At 50.5% G+C, this 17,209-nt stretch overlaps 1 protein-coding gene across 4 annotated transcripts in view; it reads left to right on the plus strand.

The window, feature by feature from the left end:
• TRDMT1 (tRNA aspartic acid methyltransferase 1) overlaps positions 1-17,209 on the plus strand; it is a 66,337-nt gene that overhangs the window by 21,058 nt on the left and 28,070 nt on the right. Inside the window, exon 1 of one of the 4 annotated variants that reach the window (XM_078779638.1) lies at positions 6,884-7,211. The exons of 1 other annotated variant lie outside the window; for it this stretch is intronic. In XM_078779638.1, the coding sequence (XP_078635764.1) occupies positions 7,055-7,211 (157 nt within the window). In that variant the 5' untranslated portion in view covers positions 6,884-7,054. Of the gene's footprint in view, positions 1-6,883; positions 7,212-17,209 lie in introns of those variants that run through there. 2 more of the 4 variants (XM_078779641.1, XM_078779639.1) reach the window with 2 other exon arrangements.

Consider the following 17,209-nt stretch of genomic DNA (forward strand, 5'->3'; position numbering starts at 1 on the left):
TGATGCAGTCGATATATAATATTCCTGATATAGTCGATATATAATATTCCTGATTTAGTCGATATATGATATTCCTGATGCAGTCGATATATGATATTCCTGATATAGTCGATATATGATATTCCTGAAGCAGTCGATATATGATATTCCTGATATAGTCGATATGATATTCCTGATACAGTCGATATATGATATTCCTGATTTAGTCGATATGATATTCCTGATGCAGTCGATATATGATATTCCTGATATAGTCGATATATGATATTCCTGAAGCAGTCGATATATGATATTCCTGATATAGTCGATATGATATTCCTGATACAGTCGATATATGATATTCCTGATTTAGTCGATATATGATATTCCTGATACAGTCGATATATGATATTCCTGATTTAGTCGATATATGATATTCCTGATATAGTCGATATTTGATATTCCTGATATAATCGATATATGATATTCCTGATGTAGTCGATATATGACATTCCTGATATAGTCGATATATGATATTCCTGATGCAGTCGATATATGATATTCCTGATATAGTCGATATATGATATTCCTGATGCAGTCGATATATGATATTCCTGAAGCAGTCGATATATGATATTCCTGATATAGTCGATATGATATTCCTGATACAGTCGATATATGATATTCCTGATTTAGTCGATATATGATATTCCTGATATAGTCGATATATGATATTCCTGACATAGTCGATATATGATATTCCTGATATAGTCGATATATGATATTCCTGATGCAGTCGAAATATGATATTCCTAATGTAGTCGAAATATGATATTCCTGATGGAGTCGATATGTGATATTCCTGATATAGTCGATATATGACATTCCCGATATAGTCGATATATGACATTCCTGATATAGTCGATATATGATATTCCTGATTTAGTCGATATGTGATATTCCTGATATAGTCGATATATGACATTCCTGATATAGTCGATACATGACATTCCTGATATAGTCGATATATGATATTCCTGATGTAGTCGATATATGATATTCCTGATGTAGTCGATATATGATGTTCCTGATTTAGTCGATATATGACATTCCTGATTTAGTCGATATGTGACATTCCTGATATAGTCGATACAGAATATTCCTGATATAGTCGATATATGACATTCCTGATTTAGTCGATATATGATATTCCTGATGTAGTCGACATATGATATTCCTGATATAGTCGATATATGATATTCCTGATATAGTCGATATATGATATTCCTGATATAGTCGATATATGATATTCCTGATATAGTCGATATATGATATTCCTGATATAGTCGATATATGATATTCCTGATTTAGTCATATATGATATCCCTGATGTAGTCGAAATATGATATTCCTGATGTAGTCGATATATGATATTCCCGATATAGTCGATATATGATATTCCTGATATAGTCGATATTTTATATTCCTGATATAATCGATATATGATATTCCTGATATAATCGATATATGATATTCCTGATGTCGTCGATATATGATATTCCTGATATAGTCGATATATGACATTCCTGATATAGTCGATATATGACATTCCTGATATAGTCGAGGTATGACATTCCTGATATAGTCGATGTATGACATGCCTGATATAGTCGATATACAGTGCATTCAGAAAGTATTCAGACCCTTCACTTTTTTCACATTTTGTTATGTTGCAGCCTTATGCTGAAATCGTTTAAATTCATTTTTTCTCTCATCAATCTACACTTAATACCCCATAACGACAAAGAGAAAACAGGATTTTAGAAAGTTTTGCAAATTTATTAAAAAGAAAAAACTGAAATATCACATTGACATAAGTATTCAGACCCTTTGCTCGACACAATCCTGTCTCTGAGCTCTGCAGGCAGTTCCTTCGACCTCATGGCTTGGTTTTTGCTCTGATATGCATTGTCAGCTGTGAGACCTTATATAGACAGGTGTGTGTGCCTTTCCAAATCATGTCCAATCAATTGAATTTACCACAGGTGGACTTCAATCAAGGTGTAGAAACATCTCAAAGATGATTAAGAGAAATGGGAGGCACCTGAGCTAAATTTCAAGTGTCATAGCAAAGGGTATGAATACTTATGTAAATGTGATATTTCAGTTTTTTCTTTTTAATAAATTTGCAAAACTTTCTAGAATCCTGTTTTCTCTTTGTCATTATGGGGTATTGAGTGAAGATTGATGTGGGAAAAAATGAATTTAAACGATTTCAGCATAAGGCTGCAACATAACAAAATGTGAAAAAAGTGAAGGGGTCTGAATACTTTCTGAATGCACTGTACATCATTTCTGGAGGCCATGCTCGAGTTCATCTTGGCTCCGTCGCTACTCCAACGCATGAGTGCACATATTTTCCACTGGGAAGCCATGTCGAATCGACCCAACATCAGTGAGATTGAGCGAGAGTAATGTACAAAGGTGTGCGAGCTCGGTTGTCTCCGATCGAACCACGCCCTCGGTCGGTCTGGTTTTTATCAGACTTTGGCCACAGTGATGGGATTGCTGCTTATGTCAAGATTTCCATTCCCCAGTGCCCATGATGTTCTGTATTATAACCCCTCCTAATCCTCCGGAATATGTCTCAAAACCCGGTTACTTCTTGTCTGCATGATGTACCAGCCACCTGACGATGACGACCTCATATGCACTCCTCTTTGTGCTAACGTGGACCCATTAATAGCCACCATTCTCAGCTATCTAGCCATCACCTGTAGTTGTTACAACTGTCGCCATGCTTGCTTGTTGCCTGGGAATTTGCTCTACAGTATCCATGCAATTTGTAGCTAAGGCCTACCGCCATTCCATGGAACTGACCAATTGCATTCACTTCCCAATCTGGATCTCTGCTCATGGCCTTTCATCCCTCCTGGAACTGGGAATGCTCTCAACATTTCATCCCACATCTCATACTCCCCTGCTGCCCCCACTTGACTCTTCTGGCCATGTTCATGTAGTTGGCAGGATACCTTAAAGGTGCGCACACTCAAATCTGAGCTGTCTAGCCTGGGTTTGAATCATGGCCTAACTATAAACCGTTTGCTAGTATTTCACATGCAAGGCTCTGCCCAGAGCCGGCCACCATTGCCGGTACCATGGCCAAATTCCAAAATCACGCCCTAATGTGCAGGGGCACTGCATCAGAGGCAAGGCCCTATCTCGGGGGCGATGCAACCAGCAGGCTGGATTCAGAATTTAATCCCAGTCCATAATCCGTTTGCTAACAACAGCCATGTTCTTGTAAATGTTCAAATCTCTGTAGTTGTTGTTCGAGGCGTTACCGAATCTGGTCATTCGCTCCGACTACCTGGCAGGGACTGCAAACCATCTCATGAGAAAAAATGTATTCATTTATTTATTTATTTTTGGAATACAAAAGCGAGGCTCATAGAAGATTGAGATCTCCTCCGTATCTGATATTGACTATGCCCACCCGCTAGGCCCTGGTACACCGAGGCCTGTAGAAAGGCAGTGGCTGATTTGAGGAGCTTGCTTTGTCATCGTGAATGGAAAACCAGACCGAGGGCACTTGGGGGCATTCCACATCCACAAGAATCACGACAAATGCGCATCCGTTGATCATCAGGCAAGACAGAAAGCAATCTGACAAACTTTAAGGCTCACATCTCCAAAATATCTTCAAAATTCACTCGAGCAACAAAGCTGAGGCCTAAAGCTCGCCTAAAGCCTAAAGCTGAGGCCTAAAGCTCGCTCTCGATTCCTTTTTGTGTTGTGAATGTGTTTTTATTTTGTTTGAAACTTCAAGATTGAAGGCTTTGTGTAAATCTCCTCGACTTATTAACTACTTCTCTGCTTTGTTGAATCACTTTAATTTGTTTGGATATAAAAATCTAAATTCCTTTGTATATACTGTGTGTGTGTGTGTGTGTGTGTGTGTGTGTGTGTGTGTGTGTGTGTGTGTGTGTGTGTGTGTGTGTGTGTGTGTGTGTGTGTGTATATATATACATACACACACAAACACAGTACAAAACATTAGGTTGTTAGAGTGGGTATCAATACAAAATCACAGAACTACATATTATCCATAGAAGGAAGTTTAAAATTTCAATTTAACTTATTCGAAATGGCCGCCATGTTGAATGTTTGAGTTGGCCAGTCGACTTGATTTAAAGAGTATGTGTACAAGAGCATAACTGCCAGATTTCATGCTTGTATGACAATGTGAACGATTCACCATAATAATCGGTGTTCGCCACCTGGCTAGGGGTAAGGTGTTCTATCAACGGTCTAGTTCATTCATGCCACAGTGTTGTACCAAACCTGGTCTTCAAGCCGAGGTCGGTATAAGCAACAATTAAGGCCGTTTTCCAAGTCCTCTGCTGAACTAGATCAAATCGGGAATTGAAAATTTGATGAGGGCACCAACTCACAATGGCCTTTGCGTTTGCATACAAAAGGGGCAAATTTTCATTGCTCTTTGCTGCCCAGTAGCACACCTGCCTGCCGGACTCGGGGGTCTTTTGGGTCCTCGGGGACTTTTGGATCATCTGTGTCGTTTGGGTCCTCATGGACTTTTGGGTCACAGATTTATTATACGCCATATACGACATACAGAAACACACACACACACACACCGACAAACACACACACACACCGACACAGACACGCACCGACACACACACGCACAGACACACACACACCGACACACAGACACCGACACACACACAGACACCGACACACACGCACACACAGACACACAGACACATCGACACACGCACACAAACGCACAGACACACACACATACACAGACACACACACACACACCGACAAACACACACAGACACACCGACAGACACGCACCGCCACACACGCACACACAGACACACCGACACACGCATGCAAACACACACACACACACACCGATACACACATGCACAGACACACCGACACACACACAGACACACACACACACAGACACACACACACACACACACACACACACACAGACAGACACATCGACACACGCACACAAACGCACAGACACACACACAGACACACACACAGACACACAGACACACAGACACATCGACACACGCACACAAACGCACAGACACACACACATACACGGACACACACACACACACCGACAAACACACACAGACACACCGACAGACACGCACCGCCACACACGCACACACAGACACACCGACACACACACACACACACACCGACACACGCATGCAAACACACACACACACACACACACACACACACACACACCGATACACAGACACACCGACACACACACACACACACACACACACAGAGAGACACACACAGAGACACACACACAGACAGACAGACAGACGGACAGACACACACACACACACACACACACACACACACACACACATACACCTTATCCATTTATAGTAGAAGCATTATTTATCGTGCCCACGAGTGAATGTTAGGCCATGGGACAACAGCTTACACGACACGATGTCCTCATTAATCATGAACCGTTCATGATGATTGTGTTTGCATCGTCTTGCTGAAGATGCGAATTATGTTGCAATGTCTTGAATCCGTTTTGACAAACTCGAATGCTTTTTCATTGGATTTTTGAAGGCAAAACATGGACACACTCACACACACTCACACACACTTACACCTGAAAATCTAATTATTTTCCTGTTTATTAAATATGAGTATCTGATTGAATGAAACGAGCACATTTCTGTCACTGAGACGTTGTGCACTCTCGTTCCTTGTACAGTTTGTCCACGTGCACCTGCTTGTCGGCCACGGCGGTGTATTCGCAGTAGTGATTTATACCAAAGATCGTAGAGCGGAGCGGAGAGATCATTGATGAAGACCAGAAAAAGCACAGGGCCCAGAACACTGCCTTGGGGAACTCCAGCCTGAACAAGAAGAGGAGATGAGAGAAATCCATTCAGGGCCACACGTTGACTACGACTAGAGAGGAAGTCCGCCAGCCATGCGTGGAGATTTCCATGGATACCAAAAGAGGAGAGTTTGGTGAGCAGAGCGGGGTGCCAGACCGTGTCGAAGGCACGTGATATGTCAAGGGAGACTGCTCTAATTTCCTGTTTGGCATTGAGGACCTCCATCCATTGTTTAGACAGCAGAAGCAGCATGTCCAGAGTAGAGTGACCTGGTCTGAAACCAAATTGATGATCAGAGATCAAGCCATTGGAGAAGAGGAAAGATTTCATATCCGAAGCAATGATGGATTCCATGACTTTGCTGATAATTGGGAGCAGGCTGATTGGTCTGTAGTTGCAAGGATCTCTTTTTGCACCTTTTTTGTGTAAAGCGGTAATGTTTGCTGATTTCCAGGATGCTGGCAGATGACCTTGAGCAAAGGATAGGGTGAAAAGAACAGAGAGAGGGTGAGATAGAGCGGCAGAGCAGGATTTTAGGACCCGTGGGCTGATGCCGTCTGGTCCAGTTACAGAATCAGAGTCGAGACTTGACAGAAACTTCTCCACCTTGTCAGGAGAGAAGGACAAAGAAGGTCATGATGCATCACATACAAGTACATTGTTGGGATCGGATTAAAAATTGTGCAAGACATTGAAATGTCTATGAACACTGAAATGTTTCAATGCATGGACATCTGTGCATCTAATACCGACTTAATGTAGTGCGAATAATTGAAAATAATTTATTCATATCTTTTCGTAAATTGTCCTGAGATGCAATGGTCGGCATGGGCACTGTAAGTTTAATTTCCACCTGTAAAACGTGTGAAAAATCATTGCAGACAAGCGTTTAAAAGTACATTTGCCAATGATACATAAGTTTTCTTTTTTTTCTAGTGAAGTAAATCTTCCAGTGAAGCAGCCCGAATTCCGCTGCTTGCTAACATGGCCGCCGTTCTGCTCCGTTGCGTACTTCACCGAATCGGACGCGGTTGCGCACGAGTGGCCTATCTTGCTCCGCTCTGCGATCTTTGATTTATACGTATGATCAATACCAGCAAAGTCACATCTCGCTGAACGTTTAACAATCGTGAAAAGTTTATTCCATGGTTGTTTTACTCCTTTTTTATATGGACGAGTGGGATCTGAAAACCTTGTACACCTGTGATGCCGTCCGAGCATTCGTCCGTCGGCGGGCCATGGCTCCATTGCGTGTTTTGGAGTTATACAGCGGTATTGGTGGCTTACATTGCGCTTTACGAGGTACGCTGCTGCGCACTTCATAATCGGCCATTATTAACGCTCGTTCCTGACTGCTCTTCCTGCTACGTTTGGCGGAGATCCTTGATTTTGTCGCTTTCATTGGATGCAATCCGTATTTTGTTTAAAGGTTCTGGACTGAATAAAGGGTGTATTATACAGGTGTACATTATAATCACGTACAGAATTACATCGGCCTTCAGTGACGACTTGATATTTGACGACATTGACGTTCTGACACGCAAGTTGTTAGGCGGTGTATTGGTTCCATATTGACCAATTTAATTGTAACAAAGCTGTTGCGTAAACCATAAAACCTTTTTCAAAAAGATAAATCGACCTGTAAAGGAAGTACCTGTACGACGTAGTTATCTTGTTGGTATACCTGTGTTTTATTTGCATATAGATATTTGAACACTATATATCATTCATGGCGATCTAATACTAATAGTAATATAAAATCAATCCACATGCGTCATGACGCCATCCAGCCAGCAAATAAGCAATTCAGCGTGTGGTGAGAGAAAACCACGATATTCATTCCTGATCTAGCACACGCTATATATGATGATGTAGCGGTTCCCGCTGAATGTACACAATCGCCTTGCACCTGCCACGACGGCCGACGCGGCCAGGGCGCGATCGGCCAGGGCGCGATCGCCATGCCGGGCTCGTCCGGACGGGCCCAGACGCGCCTCTCCTGGGCATGCCCGGACTCGCTGTTCCCGGGCACGCCCAAACCTCCCGGGCACGCCCGGTCTCGTCTTTCCCGGGCATGCCCGCTCTCGCCTTTCCAGGGCTCGCCCAGAGCGCCCGGGCACGCCCAACCTCGACTTGCCAGGCCGCGTCCAGGACGCCCGGGCATGTCCGGACTCGCCTTTCCAGGACTCGCCCAGAGCGTCCGGGCATGCCCGCTCTCGCCTTTCCAGGGCTCGCCCAGAGCGCTCGGGCACGCCCAGCCTCGACTTGCCAGGCCGCCTCCAGGACGCCCGGGCATGTCCAGACTCGCCTTTCCAGGACTCGCCCTTGACACCCGGGCATGCCCGGTCTCGGTTTTCCCGGGCAAACGCCCCGGCATAAATGTGTATATATATTGCTGCCCGATAAACGGGCTTGTCAGAATACCTGAGCTGTTTTGTTTCAATAAAGCAACTCGGATGAATTCCGTCTTTGGTCGCGTCAATTCTTTCGACTCGCGTTGGAGCGCAGCTCCTTCACTGGTGACCTACCGACATGGACACGGCAGTGACTCTTAAACTGCCTACCTTCTGGGAGGCTCACGCGGCTGTTTGGTTCGCCCAGGCGGACTCCCGGTTCGCCCTGCGAGGCATCACCGCGGACGACACCTGCTTCCACCACGTCGTGGCAGCGCTCGGGTCCGCCACCGCGGCCCGCGCCCTGAGCCTCCTCGAGCACCCGCCGGCTGCTGACAAGTATGGCGCACTGAAGACGCTCCTCCTCGACGCTTTCGCCCTCTCACCGGCGGCACGCGCACGGCGCCTGCTCGACCTGCCCGAGCTCAGCGACACGCGCCCGTCCGAGCGCATGGACTATATGCTCTCGTTGCTCGGTGAGCACTCTTCGGATTTTCTGTTCCGCGAGCTGTTCCTTCGCCAGCTGCCTCACCCGGTACGCCTCGCCCTGGCTGGCACGTCGATCACCGATCCCCGCGCCCTCGCCAGGGAAGCCGATAAGATCTCCTCGGCGGGCCAACACATCGGCGCGGCTACCTGGAGCCTGCCACCGTCCGAGGCGACGCCCGAGCGCCCTGCGCGGTTGGAGGCCAAACTGCCAGTGCAACTGGCGGCCGCCACGCCGTGCCGACCGCTTCCGACACGACGGCCGGGGCCTCCACCTGACCAGGCGTGGTGTTATTACCACGCCAGGTTCGGACACAAGGCTCAGACGTGCCGATCCCCGTGCACTTTCGGCAAGTCGGGAAACGGCCGGGCCGGCGTTCATTCCCAGCCATGAGCGCCGGCCACTCGGGCAACTTGCTTTTTATTCGGGACAAAGCGTCCGGGCGGCGTTTCCTTTGTGACACCGGCGCCCAACTGAGCGTCATACCCGCCTCCGAGCAGGACAGGCGGGACGCCGTTTGCGGCCCCTCTTTGGTCGCTGCTAATGGCTCGGCCATACGCATTTTCGGCCCGCGCGGCGTCACCCTCTGCTTCGGCAGCCAGCGCTTTCAGTGGACCTTTGTGACCGCCTGCATCGCCATGTCTTTGCTGGGCGCCGACTTCCTCTGCGCGCACGGGCTGCTGGTCGACGTCAAACGACGTCGCCTTGTCAACGCCGAGACCTTCAGCTCCCTGGCGTGCACGATGAGCAGCTCCGCGCCGACCGAACTGGCGTGCGCCCTCCCGACGGCGAACGAGTTCGCTCGCCTGCTCGCGGAATTCCCGGCCCTCACGCGGCCGACGTTTTCGGCCGTCGCAGTGCGGCATGGGATCGAGCACCACATACCCACTACGGGCCCGCCGGTCTACGCCAGGGCCCGTCGCCTCGACCCGGCCAAGCTCGCCGTGGCAAAGGCCGAGTTCAACGCGTTGGAGCACCTCGGCATCGTGCGGCGCTCCAATAGCGCGTGGGCCTCACCACTGCACATCGTGCCAAAGCCGGGGGGCGGATGGCGCCCGTGTGGCGACTACCGCCGCCTCAACGACGCTACCACCCCCGACAGGTACCCGATCCTGCACATCCGGGACTTTTCCGCCCGTTTGGCGGGACGGGTCATATTTTCCAAAATTGACCTGATACGGGGATACCACCAGGTACCTGTCCGGGCGGCCGACGTCCCGAACACGGCCGTCATCACGCCGTTTGGCCTGTTCGAATTTTTGAGGATGCCGTTTGGCCTCGAACGCGGCCCAGGCGTTCCAGCGCTTAATGGACGGCGTGCTGCGCGACCTGCCATTTCTTTTCGTCTATCTGGACGACACCCTCGTCGCCAGCACGTCCCGCGCCGAGCACCTCCTCCACCTCCGAACACTGTTCGGTCGCCTCAGCGAGCACGGCTTAATTGTCAACCCGGCCAAATGCCACTTCGGCACGACGACCGTTGACTTTTTGGGCCACCGCATCACCAAGACCGGGGCCGTGCCGCTGCCGACCAAGGTCGAGGCCATCACCACGTTCCCGCGTCCCCATTCCATCAAGGCCCTACAAGAGTTCCTCGGCATGGTGAATTTTTATCACCGATTCGTGCCCCGCGCTGCTCAGCTCATGCGGCCCCTTTACGAGGCCCTCCGGGGCAAGCCGGCCAAGCATGACATCGTTTGGTCCGCGGCCATGGAGGCGGCCTTCGCGAGCGCAAAACGGGCTCTCGCCGACGCAACGCTGCTGGCTCACCCGGTGCTCAACGCGCCCATCGCCCTCACAACGGACGCCTCCAACTACGCGGTGGGCGCCGTCCATGAACAATGGGTGGACGGGGTTTCGCAGCCACTCGCTTTTTTCAGCCAGCAACTCCGGCCGAACGAGTTAAAATACAGCACGTTCGACCGCGAGCTGCTCGGTCTATTCCTGGCCGTTCGCCATTTCCGACACCTCCTGGAGGGCCGCCCGTTCACGGCTTTCGTCGACCACAAGCCGTTGGTCTACGCGATGGCCAAAGTCACGGAGCCGTTTTCGGCCCACCAGCAGCGCCACCTCTCCGCCGTGTCGGAATTCACCACGGACATCCGGCACGTCGCCGGCAAAGACAACGCCGTGGCCAACTGTCTTTCTCGGGCCAGCGCGAACGCGGTCCACCTCGGCGTGGACTTCGCGCTCATGGCGGCCGACCAGACCACCGACACCTCGGTGCAGGCCCTCCGGGCGGCGGACACGGGCCTCCGCCTGGCCGACATCCCCTTCGCGGGCACCGTCCTGCTCTGCGACGTGTCCCAGGGCCAGCCTCGCCCCATCGTGCCCATTTCCTGGCAGCGCCGCATCTTCGCCTCCATCCACGGCCTTTCTCACCTGGGCCGGAAAGCTTCTCAGAAGCTGGTGTCGGCGCGTTTCGTCTGGCACGGCCTTCGACGGAACGTCCGCGACTGGGCCAATGCCTGCACGGCCTGCCAGCGGGCCAAGGTCCACCGCCACACCCAGGCCCCGCTAGCACCTTTCACCGTGCCTACACGGCGTTTCGACCACGTCCACGTGGACCTGGTGGGTCCCCTGCCCCCATCGCGGGGGTTCACCCACCTGCTCACCATGGTGGACAGGACCACCAGGTGGCCGGAGGCCGTGCCCCTCACCTCCACCACCACCGCCGACGTGGCGCAGGCGTTCATCGCCACCTGGCCTGGGTCGCGTGCTTCGGCGCACCGGCGGACATCTCGTCCGACCGCGGCCCACAGTTCACGTCCGAACTTTGGGGTGCGGTCGCCCGCTCGTTGGGGGTCACGCTGCACCGCACCACGGCCTACCACCCCCAAGCCAACGGGTTGTGCGAGCGGTTTCACCGCTCCATGAAGGCCGCACTCATGGCCGGCCTTCAGGACGACGGTTGGACCGACCGGCTGCTGTGGGTCCTTTTGGGCCTCCGCACGGCCCCCAAGGAGGACCTCCGGGCGTCCGCCGCCGAGCTCGTCTACGGCCAGCCGCTCCGCGTCCCGGGCGAGTTCGTGCCCGACGCTACCAGTCCCTGGTCCGCCGCACACCAGCGCTCGGACCTCCAGGAGGCCGCCCGACGATTTGCCCCCGTGCCAACGTCCCGCCACGGTGGCCCCCAGTCCTACGTCCCCCCGGCGCTTCGCACAGCGGAGTACGTCTTTGTGCGTCATGACGCGCACCGGGGGCCACTCCGGCCGCCGTATGATGGGCCCTTCCGGGTCCTGCGACGGGGCGACAAGTCCTTCGTCGTCGACGTCGGCGGCCGGTCGGACCGGATCTCTGTGGACCGCCTCAAACCGGCGCACGTGGACGTCGACCGACCACCACGGTTGGCCCTTCCTCCGCGGCGAGGCCACCCCCCGTCCACAGTTCCCCCCGCTCGACCACCCACCACCGGATCGGACCCCCCCCCCCCCCACGACCCTCCAGGGGTCGCTTCGGCCAGGTCATCCGGACCCCCCTTAAGTTGACCCTGCCGGTGCAGGTCGATTCTGGAGGGGCGTGTGTAGCGGTTCCCGCTGAATGTACACGATCGCCTTGCACCTGCCAGGACGCGGCCAGGGCGCGATCGCCATGCCGGGCTCGTCCGGACGGGCCCAGACGCGCCTCTCCTGGGCATGCCCGGACTCGCTGTTCCCGGGCACGCCCGAACCTCCCGGGCACACCCGGTCTCGTCTTTCCCGGGCATGCCCGCTCTCGCCTTTCCAGGGCTCGTCCAGAGCGCCCGGGCACGCCCAGCCTCGACTTGCCAGGCCGCGTCCAGGATGCCCGGGCATGTCCAGACTCGCCCAGAGCGTCCGGGCATGCCCGCTCTCGCCTTTCCAGGGCTCGCCCAGAGCGCTCGGGCACGCCCAGCCTCGACTTGCCAGGCCGCGTCCAGGACGCCTGGGCATGTCCAGACTCGCCTTTCCAGGACTCGCCCTTGACACCCGGGCATGCCCGGTCTCGGTTTTCCCGGGCAAACGCCCCGGCATAAATGTGTATATATATTGCTGCCCGATAAACGGGCTTGTCAGAATACCTGAGCTGTTTTGTTTCAATAAAGCAACTCGGACGAATTCCGTCTTTGGTCGCGTCAATTCTTTCGACTCGCGTTGGAGCGCAGCTCCTTCAATGATACGCCAGGTACGGGACACGCTATATGATGATACGGCAGGTACGGGACACGCTCTATGATGATACGGCAGGTACGGGACACACTATATGATGATACGGCAGGTACGGGACACGCTATATGATGATACGGAAGGTAAGGGACACGCTATATGATGATACGGCAGGTACGGGACTCGCTATATGATGATACGGCAGGTACGGGACACGCTATATGATGATACGGCAGGTACGGGACACGCTATATGATGATACGGCAGGTACGGGACACGCTATATGATGATACGGCAGGTACGGGACACGCTATATGATTATACGACAGGTACAGGACACGCTATATGATGATACGGCAGGTACGGGACACGCTATATGATTATACGGCAGGTACGAGGCACGCTATATGATTATACGGCAGGTACGAGGCACGCTATATGATTATACGGCAGGTACGGGACACGCTATATGATGATACGGCAGGTACGGGACACGCTATATGATGATACGGCAGGTACGGGACACGCTATATGATGATACGGTAGGTACGGGACACGCTATAAGTATATGATGATACGGTAAGTACGGGACACGTTATAAGTATAAGTATATGATGATATGGCAGGTACGGGGCACGCTATATGATGATACGGCAGGTACGGGACACGCTATATGATGATACGGCAGGTAAGGGACACACTGTAGCGGCTACCGCTGGGTTTACACAACCGCCTTGCACCTACCAAGGACGCGGAGCAATCACCATGCCGGGCTCGTCCAGGACGCCCAGGCAGGCCCGCGCTCAACTTGCCAGGCCTCGGCCGGGACGCCCGGGCACGCCCGACCACGCCCGCTCTCGACTTGCCAGGCCGCGTCCGGGACGCCCGGGCATGCCCCCTCTCGCCTTTCCCGGGCAAACGCTCCGGGATAATGTGTGTATATATATTGCTGCCCGATAAACGGGCTTTTCAGAGTACCCGAGTTGTTTTGTGACAATAAAGAAACTCGGACGAATTCCAGCTTTTTGTCGCGTCCATTCTTCCGACTACGTGGGAGCACAGCTCCTTCAACACTACATTATGCTAAGGCAGGTACAGCACACACTGTATAATGATACGACACACGCTATATGATACGTCATGTACGGCACACGCTACATGATGATACGGCATGTACGGCATACGCTAACTGATGATACGGCAGGTACAAGTCGACCTTTACATGCTGTTCTGTCACCAGACACAGCATATATCCCGTTCGGTGAGCCTAAAGTTGGACTTCCTCTTTCTAGTTAGAATTTTTTCATCCATCATGATAGCTTTACAAGCAGATGAGACTGTGTGATGCATTGTGGGATGCCATCTACCCAGTGGCGTACCTAAGGTATGGCAGGTATGGCACGTGCCCTGGGCGCCACTGAGCAGTTTCTATTGAAGTCAGACAAGCCATCCTCGGATAGTGAAAAAAGAATTTTCTTCAGATGTATGATCTGTCTTTGATTATCATGGGTGAGAAGCACGAGGATGGCTAGATTGTTAAACCACTTATTTAAATTATTAGGTAAAAATACAGTGCTGGGAGCTACATGACCACATACCTCACAGTACCACTGCTCAGTGCCAACTGGCAGTAAGACCATTCTCCTGCACAAACTAGGGAGGTAGTCTAGAATTTTGTGCAAAATCTGTGAAATTTAGTGTACTTATTAAAAGTGCCATTTCCTTATTTCAAAGCATTGTGCAAGAAGACCATGAAACGTTTCTTCACGAAGAAGAAGGAAAGTGGAGCTGAAGGACGGAAGAGACGAAAGTTGGAGACTGAGGAAGCCAAGAAGTCGAGCAAGTTCTTTATGCCCTTCTTTGAAAAGCCCGGAACAAGTTGTTCGACACGTTCCATAAGAGTCGCCTGCACCTGCTACAAGTTTGTTAGAATCCGAAGGTGGATCAAGTACAAATGCGTCACAAGCCGAGGAGGAAGTCAAGTCAGATAAATCCGAGTATGACGAGGTTAAAAGTGAGGCTGCCAGAGAGAACGTGGACAATGACAGGAGGGGAAGACGACGATGGTGGTGGTGGTGATGTTGAGCTTATTGACGAGATTTTACCTGATGAGATTGAACCTGACGACACTGAACCTGGTGAACTGGATGGTGTCGAAGAGCCTCGAACTGTCATACCAGAAGTGATTGAACAGCATGACATTGGACTTCTGAAGTTCGACAAGGATACTGGAAAAGCAATTCTGCCTGACACGTTGAGAACAGAAATAATAAAGCTGGGTTCCAAGTATTTCCAGAACAGTGAAGGGCCTTTCCTACCAACAAATAACCGCTCAATGAACAAAACTTGGTTCAAGAGGAAATTGGGAAATGGTCGTGGTGAGGAAGTGACTCGCTCATGGCTGGTCTATTCCCCTTCTAAAAAGTCTGCATTTTCTATCTGCTGTCTTCTCTATTCCCATTCCCAGTCAGACCATCAATCCTCATTGGAGCAGGAAAGTGGATTCAACCAGTGGAAAGCACCTGAAAGGATTAGTGTTCATGAAAATGCTAAGAATCATCGGGAGTGCTTCACACAGTGGAAAGAAATGGAAAGAAATTTAGCTGAAAACAGAGGAGTTATTAACGCGGAACTTCAGTCACAGATTGAGAAGGAAAAGCAGAAGTGGCGTGATATCTTGACGAGAATCCTTCACTGCATAAAATTCCTTGAGACTCAGAACCTGGCTTTGCGAGGACACAGGGAGTCACTTCAGCTGGACGATGACTCCAATGTGGGAAATTTCCTTGGCTTACTGAAACTACTGGCCATCTTTGACCCTGTCATGAAAGAACACCTCACTCGTGTGGAAAGTCATCCTGAATCCTTGTCTTATCTTTCACCGGGTGTCCAGAACGAATTCATCCACATGATGGCATCCACCGTTCGCCAAAGTTTACTGAGAAGCATTCGTAAAGCCAAGTACTATGGTCTCATGTTCGACTCGACTTCTGATCAGGCACACCGTGAGCAGATGTCAGAAGTAGTGAGGTACGTGGAAGTTGATTTTGAGAGGAAAACAGTCCGTGTTAGAGAGTCCTTCCTTGGTTTTATCCAGATAAGCCAGAAGGATGCTGAGAGCTTGGTTGAAGACATCTTGAAACAGCTAGAGAAGGACGAAATGGAGCGACAAGATTGTCGGTCACAGTGCTATGACAACGCTGCTGTGATGGCTGGACACAGAAGTGGTGTTCATCAAAGAATAAGTGAGAAAAACAACCTGGCAGTGTTTGTGAATTGCGACAATCACTCACTCAAATTGGTGGGTGTACATGCAGCCAAGCAGGATACAATGATGGTCACGTTTTTTGGAACCATCGAAGCTCTCTACGTGTTCTTCTCTGTTCAACACAGTGCTGGGAAAAACTCAAAAACACCGTGCCTGTGGTTGTTAACTCGGAGTCTGAAACCAGGCGGAGTGCAAGGACGGAAGCAGTGAAGCCCGTCAACAAGTACCTTGAGGAGATACTTCAAGTTCTCCAGGACATGATAGACAATGAAAACGAGACCAGTGAAACAAGAAGTGAAGCAAGGCAGCTGTATAACTGCATGTTGAGTTACGATTTTCTGACTTTGCTGGGATTTTGGAACAAAGTACTCATTCACATTGACCGTATTCAAAAGAGGCTGCAGGATCCCAACATGAACTTCCACGATGCTGCCCTGGATTTGAAAGCCCTCCGAGATCATTTTGATGATGAAAGAGAAGTGTTGGTCAGTGAGTCACTCGAGGAAGGACTCGGTCTCTGTCAAGAATGGAATATTGAAGTTGAAAGACGTCAGAGACGAAAGAAACGAATGGCTGATGAGAACTCGAGAGACGCTGGGGTAACAGCCATGGAGGAAATGGAAAGAGTCATGAAGGGAACACTCGACCGTCTTCACAGAGAAATGGATGAAAGGTTCGCTCGTTTGCACGACACTGACGCCAAGTTTGGGTTCCTTCTCAATGTCGAGGGACTGTGTTACGGCACCGACAGTAACGACCTAAAGAAGAAGTGCGAAAATCTGGGCGAATTGTACAGCTCTGATGTTGATGGACAGCAGCTATATGAAGAAATTTTGGATTGCAGAATGTTGCTATCAAGTCGGGCCAACATGAAAATATCAAGACCTGAAGAGCTTCTCAAATTAATTGTTCAGTATGGAGATGAGAGCGTCTTCCCCAATCTTCGCATTGCTATTCAGATAATGCGAACCATCGCAGTTTCCATCGCTAGCTGTGAGAGATCATTCAGCAAGTTAAAACTAATACTT

Source organism: Myxine glutinosa, chromosome 6, assembly GCF_964187855.1.
Source record: "Myxine glutinosa chromosome 6, kmMyxGlut1.1, whole genome shotgun sequence".
NCBI classification, from domain to species: Eukaryota; Metazoa; Chordata; class Myxini; order Myxiniformes; family Myxinidae; genus Myxine; species Myxine glutinosa.